We start from the raw sequence: 27,951 nt of genomic DNA, 5'->3' as shown, positions 1-27,951 counted from the left end.
GAGAGAGAGAGAGAGAGAGTGAATTTTTGATGCAGGGAGGGGCAACGCTAAGGTCACATTCCCTTTCGGACCCTCACCGCATGCCGGGCAGCCAACTCTGTCCTGTCTCCTCTCTCCTCGCACCTCTCTCCCTCTTTCTACTTCCTCTCCATTTTCTCTCTCCTTCACCCTCTCTCTCATCAGATCTCAACAGCCCCTGCTCCTTCCACCTCCCTCCACCACCCTCCACCACCTCCACCCCCGCCTCCTCATCCGATCCCCAATTTCTATCCCAATTCCGCCACCACCATCAACCCATATTCTCCCATTAGCCGCCATGAACGACTTCCCCGGCCTCTTACCTTCCGATTTCGGCTTCAAACCCCAGGGAAAATCGGCCCCGATGGCCCCCCCATCCAAATCTTCATCCAATCACACCTCCGGCAGCACCCTCAACTTCGACCTTCCTTCCCGTCGGCCTCCCACCTCGTCGTGGTCCTCCACCCCGATGGGTGGGTCTTTCGATCACAGTTCCCTCTTCGGTAATCCCAAATCCCAGGAATCCGGTGGTGCTCTAGACGACATCTTCAGTGGTGGTGGTGCTCCGGCGAAGCGCACGAACAAATCGAGCGAAGATATGTTCAATTTTGATTGGTCCGGCGGCGAGAAGTCGGCTGCGCCGGTGTACGATAAGCCCGTGTATGATGACGAAATTTTTGAGGGGGGCCCCGGGATGAAGAACTCCGGTTCATCAAAGTACGATGACGTGTTCTCGTCGATCTCTTCGTCTCCGAAAGAGAGTGGCGCATTTGATGACCTGCTTGGAGGTTTAGGGAGAGCGCGGTCCGAATCGAAGGATTCGGGAAAGGGCGAGAAGGGTGTGGCGGCATTTGATGATTTGATACCTGGGTTTGGTAGGAGCAACTCTGCTGACAGGTATTATGTGGGCATATATTCTTGATCTAATTGGGTTGGTATCTTTTGGTTTTGATCAACTTGATCAACTAGATGACGAGCTTCATTTCTTTTTCATTTTCTTTTTCTTTCTTTTCTTTGTTTTTTTGTTTTTTCTTGTTTTTGCAGCGCCAGTGTGATCATTCATGCTCAAATTGCTATTATTTGTTGGATCCAATTTATATATAATTGTGTGCAACTGGGTTTATACCCGATAGAGGTCAATGCTAAATAGACGTTGATCAGATCTAGTTCAAATTTTGTTTTATGCATCAATATTGGCTCAGCTGACCAAGAAGTGTAAGAAATATAAAAAAAAGGAGGGAAATGTTAAGACAAATGGTTAGGCATGGGTCTGATAATTTTTTAGTGTTCATGGGTGTATATTTTCTGCTTGGACTGCTGGAAATCAAACAATCACTTCTTAGTTGAAATTGACTGGTAAACTAGAACAGTTTTCAGTCGTGCTGTGCATTGATTAAGATATAGATATATTGGGATTCTCAGTTAGTTGTGTGGGCTGATGACTATCAATATGTTCCAAAATTAAACCTGCAGAGAGTTTCATTTTATAATGCTTTTCTAGATTAATCTACTTAAAAGGCGAAGGGCAATCTTCAAGGGTAATCCAACCTTTATATTTATGAGGCCTTTTGACTAAAACAGGGAGCATGATGATTCAATAGACAAATTTGGAAAATGTACAATGCTTATTTTATATCTCTACTATTAATTAAGAGAAAAAGGGTGGTTTTCAGCATGCATTTTTTTTTTGGTTGTCATTTTCCCTAAAACGTACTTGTCCTACAAGCTTAAACTGAAAATAAAATTATGAAATAATGGGTAATTAATAAATTTATATTTCTTAAAAAACTACCCATGGCTCCTCATTATCTCAGCCCCACATAGCTAGTTAATATATATATGGGCATGCACACACACCTATGTGTCCAGCATTTATTTTTGCTTTTGCATGACAGGGCATTCAATTTGGCTATTGAAGATTGAGTTTTCTTGCTGTATAAATTCGTCCACTATCTTGGTACCTAAATGTCTTCTGATAACATAGGTACCCTGATCAGCAGTTCAATCTTTTATTAAATGTTATGATCTTTTTTTCGTCACAGAGAACACAGTGACATGTCTGTTGGTTATTTTCAAATCTCAGTATCCCAGGTAATATTTCTTTTTCAACTTCACATTGTATTTTTTTTTAATTTAGAAATTCTGTCCAAATACATCACCACGTCTTCTAGTTAAAGCCAAATTTCTTTTGATAAGAAATGATTTTCATTAATAGAGGGAGAAATATATGATATATTGAGAACAAGATGTCATTTTATAAAAAAACTAAACGACCATTACAAACGCAGCCCTCTTATCTATTTGCAAATGAGACAGGGAAATCCCTCACACCCTCGAACCTGACAGCCTAAGGGACGTCAAATAAACAGTTTCATCCCATAACATATAGGAAGGCAGTGTCTTATCTTTGAAAATCTTCACATTCCTCTCAATCTACTATGTCCAAAAATAGCATGCAAAGCACAACCATACAAAATTCTCCCTTTATTACATCTCTCAAAGCCCCAAAATTTCACCTACAAAGAGTCATCAAGTGACACCTAAACTAAAATAATTCAATTGTTTTGTGGATTGGATTGAATATCTTTAAATTTGGATGGATATCTAGTATATTTAGTATTATTATGCTTTTCTAGATCACTGTACTCAAAGGTGAACTAATCTGCACTTTATTGAACATTGGTAAAAATCACCAAAATAAACTTAAAGAGTACATATATATATATATATATAGGATCTGCATTTGTCTTTTCTGTATCCTCTTTAATATAAGATTTGGGTTGAGGTAGTGAGGAAGCAAGAGAGTGACCGAGGATTTTCATTATTCTAGGGTGGAGGAGAATAAGGTTGCCAATTGGGAGTAGGTTTGAAGGTCTAAGACTGGAGGGGAAGGGATTGGGTTTTGGTAACTTGGTGTATGAAAATATTGCCTTTGTGAAAAGTGGTTGTGACAGTTCCCCTTTGGAACATCGTTTGGCATAAGCTGACCAAAAGTTTGGATGCTAATATTGGCACTAAGTTACTCTTGAGAGTCCTTGGGAACTCATTTTGCAAATTTCTTCTTCGTTCATCGTTTCTGTTAAACATAAAATGGGTGATGGATCTCGTGCTTGTTTTTGGTAGGATGTTTGGGTAGGCATTTCTCTTGCCTTTATCATCTCTCCTTGTTACACGTGTCAATCTCTTCCTTTATGGCCATTGAATTGGATTTAGCTTCTTAGGATTTTATTTTCACAAAAATCTCAATGATTTGAAGGCTGCTGAAATTTATTCTTTGCAAGGTCTGTTGGGAGTCTTTTCTGCCCTTCTTTTAGAGGAAATACTAGAGTTTAGACATTGGATGGTTCTGGATCTTATGGTTGTAACTCTTCTGCTCTTATTGTTGTAATTCATTTTTTTCTTATTTGACTCTCTCCTCTTGGCTCTTTCTTTTCTCCTCTTGTTAATTGAATTTTGAGAGCTAAAAAGGTTCTTTCAAGGCCCCACCTTTTGTTTGGTTGACACTTCTTGATAGAGCTAATACTTCTTGTCAGAGTTAACACGAACAATTTGTTGCACATTAGGAGGCCTTTTAAGGCTTTACCTTCAGATGCTTGTACTGTATTTTGATTGTCATGCATTATTATCTATTTTTTTTTTCTTTCATTTTCCAGCAGCTTGGAGTTTGTGGAATTGGTTGTTTGTTCTTTTTATTTTTTTAATTTTTTATTTTTTTTCTTTTCTTCAGAAGATATGGATGACTTTGGGATTCTTAGTATTTTTGTTATTTCTTTCAAGATTTTGGTACGGTAAGGATGCTAGCAGGATGTGGAAAATTGTGCTGTTTTTGCAGTTCTTTGGAGTACCTGGTATTCTGGTTAGAAAGGAAGTTGAAATCTTTTATGAGCATTCCTTGCCTTTGTGGCTGCCTTAAGATAGAATTGGCTTTGTTGCTTTTCTATGGGTTATTTTTGTTGTCACTTCAAAGGAGTGTGCTTCTTGGATTTTCAGTGGGATTTGCGTTGTTGGATGCCTTTTAGATTACCATTTTGCTGTAGTTTCTTCTCTTTGTATGATTTTTTGTAGGGGAATGCTTGGCCCTCCAATTTTTGTACCCTTCTTTTTCTTTTGATAATTTTCTTCTTTTATCCAAAAGAAGCTAAAATTTTTCTATTACTGTGCCCTGCTTTTGCAGTACAAATTAAGTGTCATGGTGCTCTCAAAAAGAGGTTGATCCTACCTATTTGGTAGGAACAGTTACGAAGGAGCCGTGTTAAGGCAGTCCTTTGGGTTTGAAACATACAATGTGAATAGTATGGAGAACTTTATGAGACATGAGGCCAAACACCATTAAGTTGGCAGATATATTTCCCAAGTGATGGAAACAAACAAATCATCCTTGCAACCAGGCATCAATGAAGATGATAATTAAGTAAAACTCTCAATAAAAATTAAACACAATCTGGTAGCAATCTAGTAGATAATTGCAAAAATAAAAAAAATCTTGCCTTCAAGCCTACATGACACCAAGCAAAGGGAACCAGTTATTGGATTAGATCAGAATAGATCTCTGATGGGATAAACTAGTGATGAAGACTAGAACAAAGGTCTTGCCACATTTCACAGCCACTGTGCGCAATGACAGTGAGACTTGTGCAGTTCAGAAGAAGCAACCATGTAGGGGAAGCAGTTGGATACTGAGGATATAGGCAAAGAATGAGGAATGCAGCAGCAATAGCAGGAGGAGGAGTTGCACTAACCCACAATAGTGTAAAGGAAAGATCAATCAGGGTATAAGAAAAAAGATGAGATAGACAAACAGCAGAGAGAGAGAGAGAGAGAGAGAGAGAGAAATTTCAGTTTAATTTGTCTCTCCTTTGCATGAATTGGGTTCTTAATTTCTGGGAGATTGTTTGTAGGTCGAAGGAGGAGGGGAGTTTGGAGCATTTCTTTAATGGATAAATGGCTTTGGCATTTTCCCTTAGAGGAAAATTCCCTTTGGCACAAAGTTAATGGAGCTATCTTCTTTGTTATGCTTGGTGGAAGGAATTTATCCTTCCATCAAGGACTATTGGTCATGGGTTCTTGAATCTTCAGGAGAGTTCCTACAAAAATTGTTTTTTAAGTTTTTGATCCTTGAAACTTCGAGGGGCCAAAATTAGAGAAACGGAAACTAGCAATGAAAACCAGAAACCAGAAACAGAAACTAAAAACTAGAAACCATTAACTTGTTTGGTTAATATTTACAAAAATAAAATAAATTTAAAAAATAAATGTCATTTTAAATCAAATAATATTATAAAGATATGGTTAAAGTAATAAAATTGCATAATAATACACATTAAAAAATACCATAATAAAAATAAAAATTATTATAATTATTTTACTTAAATGTTATACTTTCAAAATTTGCTTTATAATAAACAAATTATTGGGCATGACAATTGAAAAATAGTAAAAATATTTTGTAATTGACTTAAAAATATTTTGTAATTGGATTTATTATTATTTTTTGAAATTTATGTATATTTATATTTCAATTACATTTAAATTCATATGATCATTTTATTTTAATTTTAATTTTAAAGTGTATAAAATAAATGATTTAATCCAAAAGAACTATTTCTGGATATTAAAATATCTGGCAATAGGTTGCCAAAAAAAACTAATTTTCAGTTTTTTCGTAAACAACAAAAAATCGACGATAGAAACAAAAAACTAGCAACATAAACAAATGCGTTTTTATAATCTGTTTCTTCACTGTACAAAAATAGAAGCAGAAAACTGGCAACAGCAACGATACCAAACAAGCCCCGAATTTTCTGCTTCCTTGTTTAATCTATATGGCCCAAGTCCCCTCTATGATTAAGGATTTTACTTGGTTAGTTATTGTTAGTAGATTTAGCACTAGTAAATCTGTTGCAGTGTAGGAGGCCTTTTAAGGCTGCATCTCTGGATGTTTGTTCACTAGGATTTGTAAGTTCAGAATCTGTTTCTCACCTGTTCCTTCATTGTTCATTTTCTTGGAGGGGTTGGAGCAATCTATTTGCAGTATTTGGAGACTTGAGTTTTCCCCGAGTTGGTTGAGGATTTAACTATCTCGTGTAGAGATTTTGGAAGGAGTAGAGATGGATCTGCATTGTGGAGGTCTGGCCTCTTTGCTGTCTTGTGGTGTATTTGGTTGGAGAGGAATGCTTGCTTTTTCATGGGGAAAAGGATGTCTTGCTCTATGCTCTGGGACAGGATACAATATGAAGGCATCCCTGTGAAGTTTTGCCGCTGGTTGTTTTAAATTGGTCTTTTTTTGCATCTGCAGTTTGATAGGCAAAAAGAGAATTTACTAAAAGGGCACCAAAGGGGTGCTGCCCAAATACGAACAAGAAAAGAGAAAAAAACAAAAGATATCAATCAATTGTGAGACAGTGTATCCTATTGACCAAAAAATAAATGAGGGTCCAGAGCAGTGTCCAGATTCCAAAAAAATTCTGGTCCAGAGGCAGTGGAGCAGAAGGTGGTCAACTGGTCAACAGTTTCAGCATCAACTTGCAAAGAAAGCATCTGTTAACAAAAGGGAAGCCCCTTCTCTGAAGATTATTGAGAGTAAGAATCTTCCAAAGCTGTCTTCCAAGCAAATATGCAACTTTGGTTGGCTCAAGAGTTCTCCAAACAGCTTTCCAGTCCGGTCTCAGAGCCCCTGTCCAGCTGCTTTTAGAAAGAGCTGACTGTGAAGTGACCTTTTTTATTGAGCTTCCACAAGGGCACATCTGGATTGATCTTATTGGGGACATTTCCATTAAGATAAAAATCAGCAGAAGATTCAACTTCCCAGTCATGAGCATTTTGAAGAAAAGGAATGTTCCAGGTTGCTCCATTGATAGAATGGTCCCCATATGTACTCACCAAGGCATCTTTGTTTCAGGCGAGATTGAAGATTGCAGGAAATTAAGAGCAATGTACTGCTTGATCCTAGATGTATGTGACTTAAAATGTGATGTAGTTATCTTTTTGGTAAGCATATAGACTCTTCATATGATTTGTCCAATCTCCCATCTACATGTCATATGAGGAATGCCTTTAATCATGGTGGCACTTGGAACACTCTGAGTGGAATGAAGCAAAACTTGTACCGAAATGAATTGAGTACATTTGTACTGATTGATCCTAGATTTATGGCTTACAATGGCGTGCAGTTCTCTTTTTGATAAGTATGTAGTACTCTTCATATTATTTGTGCCCAATCAGTGACGGCAGTATCTTGTGTTACCTTGTGCTATTTCTATTGTCAGTTTGATGTATATGTTTTGGTCAATTTATAGCTCAGCGCAATGTTGCTTTTTGTACAGGTCAAATTTAGAGGCTGGTCGGCATTCAAAGCCATCGGATGGTTCAGCTAAAGTAGCCTCCAATATGATGGAAGACCCTTTTGTTGTTTTAGAATCAACTTCATCCTCTGGGAAATTTATCGATCCTCTAGAACAAATGAGCAAGCTCAACAACTCTGGAAGTGCTAAAGTTGATAACTCATCTGGTGGTGGAGTATTTGATGATATAAATCCTCTTGATGGCCTGGGGAAATCTGCACCTGCATATTCACCTGAGATGAATAGTAGGGGTAAGGATAGGAGTCCTTTAAGGCCAGGACCAAGCACGACTGATATAGATCCTCTTGAAGGCCTGGGGAAATCTGTGCCTTCATATTCAGCTGAGGTGATTGGTAGGGGTAAGGATAGGAGTCCTGTGAGAACAGGACCAAGCATGAGTGCTACACAAAATTCTGCTAGCAGAGAAACAGTTTATAAATCTTCTGTGAGAAGTCCTGAGATCCAGGCACAGAAGAAGATACCTGCTGACGACCATTGGGAATCTCATCAAACCTTGTTTGATATGCCTACATCTGTTGGTCGATCTCCCCCTTCATATGCAAATATGAGTCCTAAAGAGACAAGTATTCAAGCAGAAATGTCTCCACAATCTAAAGAAAATTTGGAATCTTCAGATGATGTATGGCTCACTGTGTTAGAGATCCCTCTTTTTACACCACCAACAAGTGCTCCACCACCTTCAAGACCTCCTCCTCCAAGACCCGTACACATCTCAAAGGGAGAAAGTGGTTCTTTTGATTCCAAAAGTGCAAGAGAGAAGGCTCATGAATTTTCATCTTTCCCTAATTCAGCTCAGTATTTTCAGAGTTCCAAGTCAGCTCCTGCTGCAGCGAGAAGTCCAGCTGCGTCTCACTTTGATGAACTTGACGATTTTGCCATGGGTAGGACACGGAATAATGTTGATGAAGATGCAAATATTGAAGAAGTGGAGGCAAACTCAGCTGCTGCTGCTATGAAGGAGGCCATGGATAGAGCTGAAGCTAAATTCAGGCATGCTAAGGAAGTAAGGGAGAGAGAAAATGTAAAGGCTGCTAGAAGTAAAGAAGCTGGGAATTTTGAAAGAGACGAGAAAGCCATGCAAGATGCTCAAGAGAGAGCACTTAGAGAAAAACAGGAGAGATTAGAACATGAGCGGCAGCAAAGGGAAAGGGAAGAGGAAGAGAGAGAACAAAGAAGGCTTGAGAAAGAGAGGGAGAGGGCAAGGGAGATTGAGAGGGAAAGGGAAAAGGCCAGACAGGCTGTGGAAAGGGCTACTAGGGAAGCACGTGAGAGAGCGGCTGCTGATGCTCGTCTGAAAGCTGAAAGGGCTGCTGTTGGGAAAGCAAATGCTGAAGCTCGAGAACGTGCTGAAAGGGCTGCAGTTCAGAGAGCACAAGCTGAAGCCCGTGAAAGGGCAGCAGCAGAGGCAAAGGAAAGAGCTGGAAAGGTTGCTGCAGAAGCCAGGGAGAGGGCGAATGCAGAAGCAAGGGAAAAGGAAGCACGGTTAAGAGCAGAAAGAGCCGCTGTAGAGAGGGCTGCCGCAGAGGCTCGAGAGAGGGCTGCTTCTGCTGCAAGGGCAAACCAACAAAAGAATGAAAATGATCTTGAATCCTTTTTCAGCATGGGTTCTCGACCAAGCAGTGCGCCAAGGCCAAGAGCTAATTCTTCGGTGAGAACTGAAGGTTGATTATGTGTTGCGATATTTTGAAGCATTGTTGCGGTGTTGTATTATTTGTTTTTTTCACCTTTTTTTCAGGATCCTATGTTTGACACCCAGTTCCAGAACAGGCAAGGGCCTGAAGCAGCAAGGAGGACCTCGTCTGGGGTCTCATCCAGCATGAGGAAAGTATCTTCAACTGCAAATATTGTTGATGATCTTTCCTCAATTTTTGGAGGTAAGTGTCATTTTGAGATATGTGTCCAATTTGTAATAATGGATTTACATTATTTTCTGCCTCTCTCTAATGCTGTCAATTCTTTGCAATAGCGGCTCCATCATCTGTGGAATTCCAAGAAGTTGAAGGGGAAAGTGAAGAAAGACGTCGAGCTAGATTGGAACGTCACCAAAGGACTCAGGAGCGTGCGGTATGTACTTTGTGTCTCAACACTTCATTATTCATTGTTAAATTCTTGTATGAATATGTGTCCATATTCCACCCAAACATAAATTCTTTATGTATATTGATTACAATAAATATTCCACCAAAAAGAAGAAAGTTATCACCTGGCATGCTACTCCTGCTCTATGTGTCTCCTGAAGTGGTGGCTGGATATTGTCCTAACTTCAAGCATTTTTGCTCGAAGTAGGCCTCTTTTAGGACTGGAACCTGGGTGTGTGGATTTTAGATTGAGCTTTGCTGAGCTAATTTGTAGAAAATTCCTTGCTAAGGCCTTTCTGAGCTGGGACTTGGTCTAGAATAGTCCTAACCTTCAGCATTTGTATGAACCGGCTGCTGTCATTACTCGAATCTGGACACTAGCTAGAGACTGTCTGAAAACCTTTTTTTTTAGACAATTACCTTGGGCCTTAATGAATACATGTATGATGCAGTTTGGTTATATAGCTCTTCTTTGATTGTGGAGTTCATATTGTAGGCAAAAGCACTAGCTGAGAAGAATGAGCGGGACCTTCAAACTCAGAGGGATCAAGCTGAGAGACATGTAAGTGCCTATAGTTTGCCATTGAGTTCTATGTGTTGACATGCTTGTATGTGCAATTTTTTTTGTTTTTAAATTATTTTATAAAGATGTGTGCTCACACAGAGTATGGTTGTGGATATATGTGTGACCCATGTTAACTGTTTTAAATTTTGAAATCCCAAAAACAAGAAAAAAAATATTGACATGGAATTAGAGGTAAATTTCTTCGTAATGTTGACTACTATAAAATAAAATACCAGTATTGAATGGTTGTAACTATTGCACTGGATGCAAGAGACTATGTTTTGAAAGGCAAAGGTAAAGGCAAAGGCGATTTAATCCTTGTGAGGCAATGTATAAGACATAAAGCATTGAAGCAGATCTGTATATATAAATCTCACATAGTTAAAAATAAAATTTTGAAACCTCAAACTTGATTTGCTAAATAATTGTAGGTTACTCTAATACTAACATAATTTCAATAACGTGAAGTGTGTATATATAGGAAAAAGTTGATTATCTCTTTGTTATGGGACTATTCCTTATTTAGCATCACTTTGGTGTGCTGGTGCTGGTTGCTTTAAAGGATTGAGAGACCGACATGTAATGAGATTGGCTTCCTTTGTTAGTTTAATTGTTGTTTTTCCTCATTTTTGTTTTATTATTTATTTTTTTTGTGTTTAGGAGGATTTCCTTATTCTCCTTTTTGTATAGTTTTCCTTATCCAATGAAATCATCTCCTTGTTTTGTTATTTAAAAAAAAAAAATCATGCGGAATCTAACATAGTAAAAGCATTCTCATGATCTAAGATGCAACTCTCAATTGATTTGGAAAGGTTTGGATTCTAGAGTTTTCAAGGTTGGCTCAGATAGGATTTTCCTTCCATGTAAACATCTCATTTAATTTTTCTTTTCAATTCTAACATAACATTCACACCTCTGTTGTGTGTGAGCCTCAAGAAAAGAGCTTCAAAAGGTGCACCTTTTTGTACAAATGCATAATCCTTATTCTTTAATTTGTTTGCCCTTTTGGAGTTTGGTATTTAGATTGTACCTCATTGCGTTTCAGGCACTCCTTGTCTTGAGGCAAGAAAAGGGGGCATGGGGACTAGAGAGGGATTGCAGATGTACGACCTATCTTTTTAGTGCATGTGAAATAATAGTTTGCCTAGAGATGGTAAAAATAAGAGGGGTGACTGATGGAGTTCTGTATTCATGCAATCCATTTGACAATTTGTGTACTTCTAGACAATATGATGCAGCATGCAAGGAAGAGTTATCTTCTTCTTCTTCTTCTTCTTCTTCTTTGGATTTTCATTTTAGAAGGGATTTGAATGATGTAGAGTTGGAGGAGCTTACTTCTTTGTTCATTGTGCTGGAGTTAGTTTCGACTCCGATAGGAATGATGCTAGAATTAGGATTTTGCATTCATTGGGCAATTATTTGTGCAAATCTTTTTTTTCTCATCTAGTTAAGGTCAATGTGTCTTCCCCTTTTTTCGGGGGGCATTTGGGATGCTAATCTTCCTTTTAAGATGAAAGCTTTTGTCTGATGGTGACCCTTGCTAAAGTTGACACCAACAATCTGCTGCAGAGCAGGAGGCCTTCTAAGGCTTGTCTCCAGATATGTTTCTCATGTGTGAGAGTAGCTCTGAGGATAGTTCACATTTGTTTCTACATTGTTTATTTGCATGGGGAATATGGAACACACTTCTTGGAGTTCTTGGTGAAGTGTGGGCTTGCCCAAAAGCAATTGGGGAGCTTTTTAGTATTTATTTTGTTGGTTTTGGGAAGGATATGGAGAGGCTGTGGAGGTGCGTTTTTTGGGCTGTTTTACGGGGACTTTGGTTGGAAAGGAATGCTAATTTTTTTCCTTGAAAGAGAATTTCAAAGGATCGTCTTTGGGACAGAGAGTATTTGGTTTCTTTTTAGTGGGACAGAGAGTATTTGGTTTCTTTTTAGGCTTAATAGGGCTGTTTTAAGGGCTGCTTTTTTCTGGATGTTAACTAAGACCGGTGGCATTATTAAGATGATGCTGGTTTTTTCGTTCTTTTTTTTTTTTCCTCTTGTATGTTTGAGACTTCTTGTTCTCCTTTGCTGTCTGTGCTTTTCCTGTCTAGTTTCAATAAAACTTCCTTCTCTATCTCAAAAAGATTTTTTAGGAAGCAAGATTCAGGGTATTATTATTAAGAAATTAGGATTTAGCTTATTTACATAAGCAGCCTCCTTGTCTTCCAAGTATCGTAAGCCCCTATAGAAAAAGCCCTCATGTATTAGTTTTATTCATATTTGAATTGAGAAGTAAGGTTGTTGGATGTTGGTCCTGCATAAAGTGACAACGGAGCACAGTTGTCAGTGTTTTCGCAGGGTTGGCAATTTTAATTCAAGTTGCCCTGGCTGGCAGTTTGACAGGGTTTATTGCAGTTTTCAACTCAAAATTGCAGGGTTTGCGATTTTGACTTAAGTTGTCTTGCGATCAACCCCTTCTTCTCTATATTACCACTGAGACACTGACCATGCCAGCCCTTTTCTGTCTCCCCGCTCACCTTTTCATTCACAGGATTAGAAGCAAAAACCATTGTTGTTGCAGCCAAAGAAGAAGAAGAAGAAGAAGAACGGTTAGAAGAAGATGAAGAAGAAAAGAAAAAGGAAAGGAGAGGAGACATAATTGTTGCAAAATTGAGCCCTAACATCCAGCTGTGACTTCCAAAAGGACAAATGGCCTTGCTTGTCACTACTCCCAAAATCTATGAAAACAAGCTTCCGTTGTCACACATTTCTGTCATCTTCTTCTATACCTTGATTAGAGTTCAACATTGTTGGATCGAGCACTCGCCAGTTGACGATCTTCATCCTTGCTTCCAATTGAAGGATGATGACCTAAACTCATCCCTACTTCCAGAGTCAGCAAAGAAATCCTTTGAATTCTCTGGATTCAAACCATGCCACTTGTCGGTCTTCTTCCTTGCCCCTGGAGTGTGGTCAAGCTAGGGTGATGCTGATCTTGTTTTGATGAAGAAGAAGAAGATAAAGTGGCAACTTTCCCCCCCCACATGAAGGTGTGCTGAGGTGAGTACCAGTCACCGACATTCACCTTTGCCATCAATGGCGAATTGAGCATGGGGATCCAAACCAGTTATTGCAGCGCCGAACCCCTATCTCACTTGTTTGAAGAAGACAAATAAGCTGCGATAATCTCTCACGAAGAAACAAACTTCAAATCAACCTGAACTGAATTAGTTCAGTCAGACTATACTGAACCAAACTTGTTCAGCCATGCTGGACTGAATCACCCAGGAAGTAAAAAAGGGCAAACAGAAACAGTTTTTAACTTTGTCCTTAAAAATGTTTGATTCTAACATTCGTAAACTTGACCCTATGTTTTGGACCCAATTGTTCTTTGATCCTTATTATCTTGTATTTGAAAAGCGGCTTACATTTGATCCTACAAATTAGAGTCCTTGCCTGAAGAAGGTGCAAGAATTTAGTGCTGATATTCAAGAGTCACATGCGGAAGCTACTATTGAGATTAAAGAACCGTTGCATTGAGAGCTCGAGCCCGAGCTCAGCTCCACTTGTTTATTTCATCATTCTAAGTACCTTGTCAGCAACATCTCCATGGAGTCTTCCATTATATGATCGTATTTCATTTTGAAGCCACTGCACTACATTGATTCTCTCAAGTATGGTCTTGATCTAGGTTCTTCATCCTTCGAATTTTGAATGTTCAAGGTCCAATTATTTCTAACTAGGGAAGAATGAATTAAGGGGATTTAAGATAGAATAAATATGTGAGTTTGGATGCAGTTAGTGTTTTTAATTTGAATTTTTTTTTAAAAAAAATTCAGGCTTAACAATCTGAGCATATCTGATGTTGTTTTTTTTTTTAAAAAATTTTTTTTCGGTGGTGGGGGTGGGTGGGGAGGTGTCTCTCATTTTAAATTTAAGGACCACTCTTTAAATTTGCCAACTTACCTCTATGAAACTCTTGGATATACTCTTTGAATGACTTCTCACCCTGCCTCAAGTTTTGAATCCTTTGATACAAGGTTTGCTCATAATCCTGGGGTAGGAATTGAACATTCAACTGCTCTTTCATCTTGTCCCATCTTTTGATTTTGTGTTCCCTTGTTCTCATGATCATTTTGACAATGTTTCCACCAAGTAGAAGCAGGTCCCCTGAGCTTTGCTCCTACAAGCTTCACTTTATTTTCTTCTAGTACAAGATCATTCGAAATAACTCTCAATGCTATCAACCCTGTCCAGGAATTCTTCATTTTCCAAATCGCCATCAAATTCTGAAATTTGTACTTGCACACCATACTCTTTGGAATTTTCTAGAGCACGTACAATGCGATCTTCCCACCTTGGAGTCTTTTCATTTCAGAATCATGTCATCACTAGAGCTGTCAATTTCAGCATCAGATTGCTCATTGATTTAAAGTCTTGCTCTGCTGCCCCGCCACCCCGAGGGGGGGGGGGGGTTCTGCTGTTTTCCAAATGGGCTTCCAAGGAAAATTGTTACTACACATCTGCTGCACAGCTAAGGTGTTTATAATAAGATCTGACCATGAACATTCCATCCTTGTCCAAGGACCATGTAGGGTTATGAAGGTGGCCTGGCACTGAACATTGTAAAGGCTACTGTAGAAATTTGATGGAGTATCACTCTCCCAGAAATTCAAAGAAACAATATAATTGTTGTACTTGTGATGCACTTATAAGATATAAATCTTTATATAACTTTACATTTTATTTAAAAATTATTCTCTTTCGCAAATTTTTAAAAGGGAGTTTAAGTTTAATGCATTTTAATCCATGCAGATAGGAATCCTCTTCAATAAAATTTCTTTTTTTCCTATCCAATGAAAAGGTCCATACAGACAGGGTGTCATGTCCAATGCAGCCAGGGTGTGGAAGTTGTTGGGCCCTGGCCAAATGTGTAAATTGTAATTTATTGTGTTCAATGCACTTTTTTATATGTATATGGTTGAGTTTATCTGGTTATGAATGAACTATAATGTGTGTAGTAATGAACAATGTGATAACTAAAGCAGTAGCAACAATGGTAGCAACAAAGCCTTGCTTCTTTCTATCAAACTAACCACAGCAATGCAACTGCAACCAAGCCTTGAATCTCACATTCCCATGGGATGGGGTCAGTTATATGAATATATTTTTGCAATTTTGCACAGTTTGGGGTGATATTGTTGAAAGTCAGATTGTTGTTAAATCTTTCCTCTCTGCCTCCCTCTAATTTATTCTAGGTTTACCTTACCTCCCCAACAACCTCTAATATTGAGGTGTTACTTGGTCTAAGTTGCAAGTTCTCAAACCATCTCCGGTGCTATGCCTAGCTTACTGCAGATGTGTCCATTCCTTAAATTTATATTTCAAAGTTATCCTTATTGGCTATATTTTTTTTTGGATATGCTGGGTTTCCTGGGCTTATGTGCCAGACTAATCCCATGCCTACGCCAGCCGTGCCCTCAGATTATTGACTATATTTGCGGTTAGTTAGGTGTAGCTCCTGTAGAAAATAAGATGAGTGAGGGATGACTTAGATGGTTTGGGCATCTGCATTGTAGGTCAAATAGTGCGCCAGTGAGGAGGAGTGAGCTGGTTACTGTGAGCGGTAGTAAAAGGGGTAGGGGCAAACCTAAAATAATTTGGAATAAGATGGTAAGCATTTAATAGCGCTTTTTGTCGGAGGAAATTGTCCATGATCACTTAAATTGGAAAAAGAGTGTTCATGTAGCCGACTTCACGTAGTGGAACTTAAGGCTTGGTTTGTTGTTATTGCTGTATTGAGTTAGGCTTGTAACCCACTTTTTTCTGAGCCCTCTCTCTTTTCCTAATAATGACGTGATTCACAACAGAAAATATCCAAAAATAAAAGGAGAGAAAATGGACTTGCACCTGCCCTTGTACTCATGCATGTATTCAATCTATAAGTGTCCCAAACATAGTTAAATAATGGTGCCATGTTAATAGGCATTTGACATGGACATTGTCAATCAGGTTAGAAACTGAGAAGAAATAGCTAATTGGGTGCTTGGGGGATATGTGGAGTTTGTGGGCGAGGTGGATTAAATTCTATCTTAAGCAGCAGGCCTTCTTATATTTGTAAAATATAAAGTACTTAACCAAAAAATGCCAGACCCAGTGGTGAGAAACAGGTGGGCTGAAGGCAACTACAGTTTGCACATTACTTTGTAAAGGATGATTTTTTTTCACTTGCTTTCTTGTGTTGGCTAGGTTAAGTGCCAACTATGAGTCAGTCTAACTTCTGTCATTTGTCTAATCTTTATCTCTGTTGCTTTCAGAGGATTGCGGAAACACTGGATGTTGAGATTAAGCGCTGGGCTGCAGGGAAAGAAGGAAATTTGCGTGCTTTGCTGTCGACATTGCAATATGTATGTTGGTATAATTGTTGTTACTTGTTAGGCATAACCTCTCTTGCTTATCTATTGAACTTTGTTATTGGTGAATATGTGGGCTTGCATTTCTTTCTTACATTTTTTTGTGATTGATTGTTGGGGGGTATAAATCTTCCTCCTGATAATGACAACTGTGATGGCTTTATTTATTTATTTGTTTTGATTCTTTGTGCTGCTCAGCTCTGCTGGCTTTGTTTTTAATCAAATGCTCTTGTTATGAGCAGGGAATCATCACGTTAATATCTGTTTTTGGTTTTATTCTAGTTTGATACCCTGCAAAGAAATTGCTCAACTAGAAAATATCAGCCACTTGATTTTGTCTGATTTTCATCGATCAGTTGCCATGCCAGATTTTGGGAGTTTGTTTTGGTGTTTCTGGGAGTTACCTGGTTTATTTTTCTTGCTTTTTTTCCTTTTTAATTTTCATAGCAAAAGAAAATGTGTTAAAAGAGAGAAAAGAGTACAATCTAATGAAGGACAAGGAGTTCAATATAAAAAACATACAAGAGGAAAAAGAAAAATGAAGAAAAAAAAAAATTACTTCAACTTATTCATGAAGCCCGTTTTCATACCTTTCCCATCATCAGTCATGGAGCATTTTATCCTTTCCAACTCTCTTTGGCCTTTTTTTTTTCGTAGTTTTCCAGCAATCTAACCCCAGTTCTACTTCCTACCCTCTGGGTCAATCAAACGTAAATCCATCTTTTTCATAAGATCTTGAGCTACGCTAACCAAATGCAAATCTATCTACCATCATTTATAGTGTTTTACGGTTGGGATTTTAGTTCTTGCTTCTAGTGTCAATGAGAATGATATTTATGTATTTTGGAATGTGTCATAAGCTGTTTGTAACTTAAAAACCACGGTGCCTTGAACAGCAGAGGCAAATATTTCAAGATTTATTATTAAAAAAATATTTGGTGATTTTTTTTTGCCTTCTGTTTATATGAGGGCTATACTTATCTTTAGCATGTCATGGATTTTATTTTTAATCAAAGATGTGTTGGTTCCAGATATATGACTTTTACTTGAGATTTTTCAGAGATAATAATGAAAATATCATTGAGTTTTAATTTTTTCTTTAAATATCTGACTAGAGGTTGGAAACTCAATGGATTTGCTCGAACAAATGCTCTAGAAGCAAGTGGAATTGACTTGAGGTGCTCTTGAGTGTTTTTGAAATTTCATGCATTCCAGATGTATGAGACAGGTTTTGTATGGGAAAAAAAATAAAAATCCATGACATCACTGAGCTATTCACTTGTATTTTATGGATTTGATGACCTAAGTGGATGAAGGATTTACTTCATCATTGCATGATCCAAGTCCTGTACTAGGTTGTTCCCCCCCCCCCCCCCCCCCCCAACCCCCCCAAAAAAAAAAAACCAAATACTCCCTTCCTCTGGTCCTTTTCTCAGTCCCCCTCCCTGATCTATCTCTGATCTTTTCCTTGATCCCTTATGTCATGGGTGGATTGAAGCTAAAACACCTTACCACTGCTGAAAGCTTTTTTTTCTTCCTCTAATTTGATGGATGATCGTAGTTTATAGAAATTGGTATTTTACTTGTTTTTAGTCATTCATTTGTTGCCTATGCTGATGGAAAATTATTTATTGGTTGTCTATGAAGAGTAAGAATGAATATGGCAATATTAACACAGAAAACTTTTAAAATGTAGGACACAATATGCTGAGGTTTTGCTGGAATAAATAACAGTTTTGATGCATCTAATTGTATAGTTAACAAAACAATTATTTAAAGTTAAATGTTGATGTCATTTTTATGGGCAAATTTTCGCATGATTTCATTGTAGAATAATTAATAATCAGATCACATTGTTTTGTATTTATTCATTGAGATTTAGAAATAAGTAAAGACATGATTTTATAAATTTAAAATGCAAGAAGAATGAGGTATTAAAAAAAAAAGGTACAATGGTTTTTATGGCATTAATGTTATGGTTTTTATGGCATTAATGTTCACCATTTGAGTTTGTTACTCCAATTTGGTGCAACTTTAGCATAATCATCATTGATATCATGGCTTTTTACAGCCTTCATCAGTGTATAATGGCTTCTAAATCCAGTTCCTCAAGTGGGATTATAATCTGTAGTCCAACATATCGTATATTTTGCATATATCATGGATTTTTTGACATTAAATGAAGATTTAATATGCATTAAATTGTTGGCAGATTGACATTTGTTCTGTTACTCCTTATGAGATGTTTTGAAGGTTAGAAACTTGATAGTTGAAAGTTTAAATCTAGTATAACCGTGGGAACTTTGAGCTGGACATCAATCAACTTGTAAAAGTAGTCAAATTGGATACACTTCTTTTTTGTCATGTCTAATTTGAATGATCTCATGTAAAATTTTGGTGAATCTGTAATCTTTTCATTGCTGTCTCAAAGGCCACCTAATTTAGTGCAGTAGTACCTTGACAATCAATCCAGTAAAAATATGAACAAGAACATACAAGTATTTGTTGAAGTATAAAATTAAAAAGAATCAATTTCTTGTGAACAAGCTTGATTTCGTTGTATTTCTTTATGTTATTGAAGTTATGGGCCCTCACTCAAGCTAATAGATATCTAAATAGATATGACTTGTTTGAATTTGGAATGCAGGTTTCAAGTTAAACATGCATCGATTGAAGTACTTTTTTAATATCCTGAAAAAAGTAGGGAAGGGCAACATGGAGGGTTCAGCCCTTCAGCTAGTTGTATTATCGATAAGCTAATTAACAGCTTAAAGCTGCCATTAATAATTATTAGAGGAGTAAAATAAGCATGGCGCTGAACAATATACTACTTATTTTCAGTTGACATGGTACTTCGATGTGCATTCTTTATTTTTAAGCGAGAATTGGATTGGTAGAACCTTCAATGATGTTGTAGGTAGTGATGCTTTTCATGTTTCTAGAGAAGGCTTATGCTTTTGCTTTTCAGTGTTGACATTAAAATTTTATAAGAGAACCAGAGATTTATTCAAATTTTAATCATGATTCCTTTCTTATCTAAGGCAATTTAAGTGCTGTTCCTATGTCATTGAGTTCTTGATCAGAAACCTTCTGTAACTTGTACCCTTGTAATTTTTCTTTTTACACTTCTTGTTGTAGTTATCATTGTCATTGTCTTGAAAGAGCTTCTAAATTTATTATTGTATGTTCCATCTGGGTTTCTTTATCCCGATATTTGTAAGAATTTATTCGAGTAGTTGCTAAAAATACTTAAGTTACTGTGCAATAATGTGATTAATTTTCTTAATTTGTAGCAGTTATCAATTTTTCTTTACCAACTTGTTCCTTTATCTGTTGAATGATCAGGTACTCTGGCCAGAATGTGGTTGGCAACCAGTTTCTTTGACTGATTTGATCACTGCTGCGTCAGTTAAGAAAGTATATAGAAAGGCAACCTTGTGCATCCATCCAGATAAAGTGCAACAAAAAGGTGCCAATCTTCAACAGAAATACATTGCTGAGAAAGTGTTTGACCTCCTTAAGGTAATTATTAATAATTAATTATTAGGCCAAAATATTATTTAATTTACATGGTTATGTCAGTATCTTCCAGAGACCCTTAACTTTTGATTCTGCCCATGATTCATTGACTATACGAATGAGGAGACCATGCTAATATAATATTTGAGTTGTTATTGCACATACTTTATTTTCTCTTTGTTCTTCTTGTCATACTTTATTTTTACTCTTTGTTCTTCCTGATTAAGCTTCACAGAATTATTCTTCTTGTGCAATTATATAACAAGTAAAAATGATAGCATCAATAGGTGGTTCTGACACTGTTTTGTTTGAGAATGTGGGTTGAAGCAGAAGACTCTAGCAACCTTAAAAGGGTTTTGTGGGAAAACTTTGTAGTTGAGGGATTTTCCAGTGTTTCTGTGGCTACAAAGCTGAAAATGCTAAAATCAAGCTAAAACAGCGGAATACTGTGAGTTTTGGAATGTCAAAAAAGGGCAAGTTCCCTTGATTAGTCCCATTTTTAGTGTTGGTAAAATAGGTTTTGGAACATTGTTGTTTCAAGAAGAGAGGAAAAGAAGGCCAATGTTTGAAAAGAGTCTTCTAGTGTCATTAAAAAGGAGGAAGTCTTATGGGGGACAGAAATCCATGCTGTAGTTATTGGGGGGGGGGGGGGGTCCATGTGGTGGGCCTGGTGGCTAGTGCTCGTTGACACAATAGTAACTTCTTGAATAAGATAGAGGTGGATAGGATTGTGGGGAAATGAATAACGAGATCAAGAATGCTACTTGAAAGCTCAATAATAATTTGTACAGGGAGCAATGTTACCTAGAATGTGGAACATTCCGGTTCGTGGAATGGGAATGGGATTGCAGTACATCTAAAATGTGGAACATTAGGGGTATACATCTAATATATATTGGTGAAAAATGTGTAATGACACTTGTATATTTTGATGAGGATGTTGAGATGTTTCGAAACCTAGAAGAGTTTTTCTTTTGGAAATAGATTAATAATTACTGAAAATCTGAAAACTGAGCTAATAGCCTGTTATGTGGGCCTCCCACTGGGGCTCATGATGCCAAAAGCGAGAGAAACAAAATAGAATTACAGTGTGATGGTTCCATGCTTCAACCAATAAAACAATATTTTATGGGAATAACATTGAATTAAAACTTTAGATCTCTAGATTTAGAGTTCCGGAATGAAAATGTAGCACATATTGGAATGTTCTTATCAATTTGTGGTTTGCTGGGGTGTCTGTGTTTTTTGGTAACTATGATGAGGCAAGGAGCTAGTTGAAAGGAGACCATATTAGTTAGAGGTGCGAGGAGAGCCAAGGCGCAAAGGGTCTTTGAGGCACAAGGCGCGAGGCAAAGGTTAAAATGGTGTAAAATGTCTATTTGGGGTAATTGATCATACATATGAATATCTAGTAATATTATAATTTAAAATGCCAAAACATTCAATTACAAAATTGAAAATTTAATAAAATTGCCCGTACGAAGCCCAAAAGCATCAACAATTCAACATAGTTCAACATCAAAAGAAAAGAGTACAAATAAAAAAATAGTAGCTAAATTTCAATAAAAAGAATAATATTATGTATTAGTTATAATTTATAAACTCACATTAATTAAACTAAATATTACAAATTAAAAAATAGTAGCTAAATTTCAGTAAAAAAAATAAATATTATGTATTAGTTATAATTTATAAACTTGCATTAATTAAACTAAATATTTAATTAGTAATTACATATAAAGAAGAAGAAGAAAAAGAGTAGCCAAATTTCAATAAAAAGAATAAATATTATGTATTAGTTATAATTTATAAACTTACATTAATTAAACTAAATATTACGAATTAAAAAACAGTAGCTAAATTTGAGTAAAATAAATAAATATTATGTATTAGTTATAATTTATAAGCTTAGATTAATTAAAGAAAATATTTAATTTATAAGCTTACATATAAAGAAGAAGAAAAAGAGAAGCAGCAGGCAGCAGTCAGCAGCATGCAGCATGCACAAGCAGGCAGCAGGAAGAAGAAGAAGAAGAAGAAGAAGAAGAAGAAGAAGAAGAATCTGGTTTTGAAGGATCGCGAAGGCTCCTGTTGGTTTGAATGTGCAAGGCGAAGGCTTCCGGATGGTTCTAAGGCTCGCAGACGAGCTCACGTTGCTGATTTGAAGGATCGCAAAGGCTCCTGTTGGTTTGAATGTGCAAGGCGAACTCACGAAGTGAGTCGAATGAGGGCTACGGGTCTAGCCACAAGGATCGCGAAGGCTCCTGTTGGTTTGAATGTGCAAGGCGAAGGCTTCCGGATGGTTCTAAGGCTCGCAGACGAGCTCACGTTGCTGGTTTGAAGGATTGCGAAGGCTCCTGTTGGTTTGAATGTGCAAGGCGAACTCACGAAGGGCTTCGAAGGGCCGAGAGGGGCTAGGGCTATGTTCGTTTGAGTCGAATGAGGGCTACGGGTCTGGCTGTGGCTATTTCTCTCCTTTAAATGACTAAAAATTCACGAGGCACGACTCACTGCGCCTGTCGCCCCAGTGCGCCTCGTCTTGCCTAGCGTCACCTCACCTCACCTGGTTTGAGGCGCAAGCCTCTTCACTTCACTGCGCCTTGCGCCTGAGGCGTGCTTTTAACTACTATGATGGAGACTACCTTGAGGGTGTGAGCTTCAATGGAATTTGTGGTGATTTAGCAGCCTGACTTTAGGGGGCTTTCAATGAAGAAGATATGGTCAGGGCCCTAAAAAGGACTGTAATGGAGACAGCTTTGGAACAAATGGTTCACAATGGCATTCTTTCAATTGAACTCGGAGGTGGTTAAAAGCAATATTATGAATTTCAGGATGAAAAAAAATGCTAAATTGAGGGATTGGCTGCATAAAAATCCCTTTTTAGGTGGATGGACTGTGAAAGCATCCTTGGTTGCTAATGAGGTAATAGATGCGTGTGTTGAATCAGCTTAGTAGTCAAAGGTGCAAGGTGCACTGAGGTGCAAAGGGTGCGTGGGGTGTAGGCGTGAGGTGAGCAGCAAAGCTGCATACCTTATGAAGGTGGGGCACACATTTATTAAAATTATGCATAAAGTTCCTATGTAATGGATTCTTGATTTTTAAATATATTGGAACAAATTTTTTAATTTCAAAATACCAAAATATTGAAACTAGAACATAAATGAATACTATATTACAAAATTTCCATAATGTGCAATGTTCTTGCCATGGATTAGACAAAATAGAAGCAGAATAGCAGCCAGGGGAAAAAAAAATAGCAAAAGCAGCAGCAGAGCACCTGGGAGCATCTGATTGAGAAATTTTCTGAAAACAGCACTTGGTGTTCATGCCTGACATTCCAGATAAAGAAGCAGAAATGCTTCCCAAAAAAAAGCAGCATAGTTTCTGAATAAAACAGCCAAAAAATAGAGGAGGAAGGGGGGCTTGCAGAAGCTCTGACCAAGAGCAATAGAGCACCCCGGAAGAAGAAGATTAGAGGTCGACCAAGAGAAACGGAACAGAGATTTCAGGAAAAAGTAGCTGAAATTCTGAAAAGGACAAGAAGAGGGAAAAAAAAGAAGTCAACATAGGGGGTCACAGCTCTGAGGCTTGAGGAAGAAGAAGAGAAGAACAGCTAGAAGAAAAGGAGATTGAGAGCAGGAGAGCAGTAATCTCAAGAAGTAGCAAAAGTGACTTCATAATAGCCAAAAGTAAGGAAATTTTTTTTAAAAAAAGGGAGGGGGGGGTGGAGGGGAGTCATATCAGCTATGACAGATCAGCAGAGCAACTGAATCATTGATTTTGGTTAGGAAGAAGAAGAGGGAGAGAATGAGATTGAGCCTTCAATCAAAGCTTGAGAGTTGGCATTGGGAACCTAGGATTGGCCTTTGATCTCTGTTCTGCATGTCCCTTGAGATGCTAGAGAATTCTTTTTTCCAAGAGAATGTAGACTTGCTGAGAGTTGAGAGATGTTGGATGCAAGGTAATAGAAGAGATTATCTAGCACTTCCATCATTTTTATAATTGTTAATGGTTATTTAGTCATTTAGCATTATTTTTAATTGTTAGAGTTTGGTTTGTAATAAGTGTAAGTTAGTAAGGGTATTATGGTCATTCCTATTATACTTGACATATATTATAAATAGAGGGAGAGACCTATCATTGAGTTTAGGTCTTCCATTTTACCCAATTATTCAACATGATATCAGAGCATGATTCTGAAACCTAAACCCTAAGTGTCACCACCACCATCAAACCGAAGCCTGAAACCCAAAATCAGCTGCATGTCTATCATCATAGAAGATTTTTCAGCAATAGTATAACCCTAGAAAACAGCCAGCAGCAGCAGAAATTCAAACCGTATAACCCTAGAAAACAGCCAGCAGCAGCAGAAATTCAAACCAGTCACTGGAATTTTGTTGGTGACACTGCTAGTTCGGTGTGCAGTAGATCACTCTTTTTATCGTCATACACCATTTGGCAGGATTTTGTTTATTGTGTATGTGGATGACATTGTGATCGTTGGCGATGATGATCGAGGTATCCATGACCTAAAACTTTTCCTATAGAGTAATTTTTAGACCAATGGATGGGACCATGGAAATACTTCTTGGGTATAGAAGTATCGAGATCTCATACAACAACTGTATTGTCATAGAGAAAGTATGTCCTTGATCTTTTAGATGAGATGGGGCAGTTGGGATCCAAAGCTGTTGATACACCCATGGATCCCAATAGTAAGTGCCAAATATGAGTGATTTTTTGCCTAACCTAGGTCTCGGTATAGGAGACTTGTTGGAAAGTTGACTTATCTCAATCACCTGACCAGATATATCCTTCGCAACAAGTGTTGTGAGTAATTTCTTGATTACTTGATAACAAGTCACTGGGATGTAGTAATTCGCATTTTGAGATATCTCAATGGCGCACTAGGGAGAGGTATTTTATATCAGGGTCGGGGTCACACTCATATTTAGGGATATACAGATGCAGATTGGGCCGGGTGACCTTCTGACCAGAGATGCATAGCTGGGTGTTGTATCTTTGTTGGTGGTAATTTGGTGTCTTAGAAAAGTAAGAAACAAACTGTGGTGGCTAGGTCGAGTGCACAGTCAGAATACAGGTCTATGGTGCACACTACATGTGAACTTGTTTGGCTGAAGAATATGTTGAAAGAACTAGGTTTTCCATATTTTCAGCATATGGAATTGATGTGTGATAATCGAGCTGCTATTCGTATTGCTTCCAACCCCGTCTTCCATGAGCAGACAAAGCACATTGAAGTTCATTGCCATTTTATTCGAGAGAAACTTGTACATAAGTTCATTACAACCACTCATGTGAAGTTTGAGTTTCAGCTTGCTGATTTGTTCACTAAAGCCTTGGGAAGTGCTCGTATGAAATTTATTTGTAACAAGTTAGAAGCATATGATATATAAACTCCAACTTGAGGGGGAGTGTTAATGGTTATTTAGTCGTTTATCATTATTATTAATTAGAGTTTGTTTTGTTGTAAGTTAGTAATCGTATTATGGTCATTCGTGTTGTGTTTGACATATATTATAAATAGGGGGAGAGACCTATCATTGAGTTTAGGTCCTCCATTTTACCCAATTATTTCAACAATAATCATCCAACAAAATTCGATGGCTAAGATTAAAAGAGGGGAAAAAAAGTATAGGCCTAAGGTAATGAGGTGTGCCTCGCGCCTAGGGGTGTACACAAATTATTGAAAAATTGAAAACCAGACTGAAATCAGACCGAAATCAGTTTGGGTTTGGTTTTCGGTATTCAGTTTGGGTTTCGATTTCCAAAACATAGCCAAACCAAAAAATCGAAAAAATCGATTTAAATTTGAATTATATATATAAATTAATGTAATTACTTAATTAGTATGTTAATACATGATTGGTGCATTTAATATTTAGAAATCAAAATGGCCAATAGATTCTCATCAACCCTTGTGAAAAGCAATTGTTGAATATTTAGAAAATCGATAAAAAATCGAAAAAACCTTGACCGAACCGCCAAATGTTCGGTTCTCCATGAGATAATAAATTAGGTTTGGTTTTGGTTTCGGTTTTGGAAGACTAAAAATCGCAAAGTTTGGTTCGGTTTTGCCCATAACTGAACCGTAATAAACCAATTACCCCCCTACTCAAGCCTCTCCATGCCTTGGTGCGCTACCTTGCACCTCATGAAGGTTGTTATCTCGACTCCAATGAGGGCAAGTCTCATTGACCCAGTGTCTTGTGCTGCGGCACACCTTTGATGAGGCACAACTTTGACTACTATTTGAAGATGCGAGGGGTCGAGAATGCCTATGACCAATATTGGAAACTTATTATGTGCAGGCATGTATACTCCATATTCAGTTATTCCTTCTGACTCGCCTATCTCCTGTGAGCAAAAACCCTAAACTTGACAGTTCCATTATTTCAACAAGCATTTGAAGCATTCCTGTAATTTTTAATGATGTATTTACTTCTAATTGCTTGGTGCGAGTACCTCTGTTTGATGTTTGACTGGCTTCTCTTGGCATGATTGGGAATGCAAAATTACGAATTATGCCTTTCAGTTTTTGAGGGTAAAAGTTTTCTTGTTTTGGCTAATGCAAAATTTAGTTGATCTAAACACTTCACAGCTCCATCAGGGGAGCAGAACTAGTACCCAGAAACCCTTTTCCCTTAAAAAGAGGCGGAAACGAACTCCGCATCTCTCATTTTGAGGTGGGTTATGCACCTTGGGGCCCAATGGCTAGGTGCTACGACTCTGGTAATTTCAATTAGCAGAAATTATGAACATTTCATCCAACATCCCACCAGTTTCTTTTAACCAGTTGCACCAGAGGCACTGCTAGCATTCTACAGGACAGTTCCACTGAATTGTGTTGTCGGAATAGTTGGGTGTTGGGTATTATATTTTGGTTATTGTTTTGCTTTTTGTTTCTATATATACATATATATATATATATATATATATATATATATATATATATATATTTGGGCTTATTATGATTGAGTTTCCTGTGCTTTTCTTTTGCTAAACCAGGAAGCCTGGAACAAGTTCAACTCAGAGGAGCTTTTCTGAATTTATTTATTCCTCTTTGTTTGGCTCGAAGTCAGTTCAATTGGCACACCACTCGTTGGGTTGGGAGATGGAAGGCATTGCCATCCCAGAAGAAATGTTGCTGTTCTGTGGCTGTGAAATTATTATATTTGATAAGAAGGACGTATGCTTCTTCCATTGATGAAGAGAATACCTTAATGGTAGGACAGATGTTCGTTTGTGTTGCTGTACATTCATGTTCATGCCAGGGGATGATGGATACACGGTTCCAAAGATTCTTCACTTCACCAAGTGCTTGGGATTGCTGGTTGTTGTAGAAATAGGTTTTTGTGTGGATTTAGGTATGCACATTTGTCAAAATTTATTCAGCCATCCCATATGAGTAGTTTATTTCTATTTTTATTTTTGGTTCAATTCTTTTTTTCCCCCTTGATTTGTGATGGAGCTGCATCTGTTGATGAATTACCAAATATTGTTTGTTGATTCTAAAACAAGGACGTGAGGCAGTGTATGTTAAAGAAGTCTTGCATCAAGAATTGAACCTTTCATATATATATTTGTATTTTTCATTGTCTGCAGAGCCAAATAGACAATCGCTCAGGCATCATTTGTTTATTACGCAGTCATTTGATCTCTCCCTCTTGCTCAAGCTGGTGCGAAGTTTTCTTAGATAATGTTGTTGATTACTTGCACATTAACCTTCTCAGTACTTAAATTCCAAAAGTTCATAATTTGAACATTGTCATTTGTGTAGGGGTAGTTTGTAAAGAACCGTTTACTAAACCATGATTAAAATATTTAAATGGAATTTTATTACCCATCAATGGATGTTATCAATTACATTCTACTGGACCTACGATATCTGATTTTTCTTTGTATTTGAGTTTCTATAATACAGAGCTATAATCATTACAGTTGGGTATATGAGACTGTTAGGGGTTTGACAGTAGTTCCATATCCTATTAG

At 37.6% G+C, this 27,951-nt stretch overlaps 1 protein-coding gene across 1 annotated transcript; it reads left to right on the top strand.

Annotated features, from left to right (window-relative positions):
• Positions 1 to 27,600, top strand: LOC131160617 (auxilin-related protein 2-like). Its single transcript, XM_058116457.1, has 8 exons — positions 1 to 915; positions 7,341 to 9,027; positions 9,115 to 9,253; positions 9,346 to 9,443; positions 9,954 to 10,019; positions 16,324 to 16,413; positions 19,765 to 19,941; positions 26,968 to 27,600. The coding sequence occupies exons 1-8, from the start codon at positions 317 to 319 to the stop codon at positions 27,004 to 27,006; spliced, it is 2,895 nt and encodes a 964-aa protein (XP_057972440.1). The 5' UTR covers positions 1 to 316; the 3' UTR covers positions 27,007 to 27,600.
• Positions 27,601 to 27,951: the final 351 nt, after the last annotated feature.

Source organism: Malania oleifera, chromosome 7, assembly GCF_029873635.1.
Source record: "Malania oleifera isolate guangnan ecotype guangnan chromosome 7, ASM2987363v1, whole genome shotgun sequence".
NCBI lineage: Eukaryota > Viridiplantae > Streptophyta > Magnoliopsida > Santalales > Ximeniaceae > Malania > Malania oleifera.
Note: the sequence above shows the minus strand (reverse complement) of the source record. Positions and strands in the feature narration are given on the sequence as shown.

Bases quoted from the DNA above. Each gene is read 5' to 3' on its own strand.
- LOC131160617 (XM_058116457.1), top strand. From the start codon at position 317: ATGAACGACTTCCCCGGCCTCTTACCTTCCGATTTCGGCTTCAAACCC. The intron at 916-7,340 runs GTATTATGTGGG...CTTTTTGTACAG, and splicing joins AGGAGCAACTCTGCTGACAG to GTCAAATTTAGAGGCTGGTC. The intron at 9,254-9,345 runs GTAAGTGTCATT...TCTTTGCAATAG, and splicing joins TCTTTCCTCAATTTTTGGAG to CGGCTCCATCATCTGTGGAA.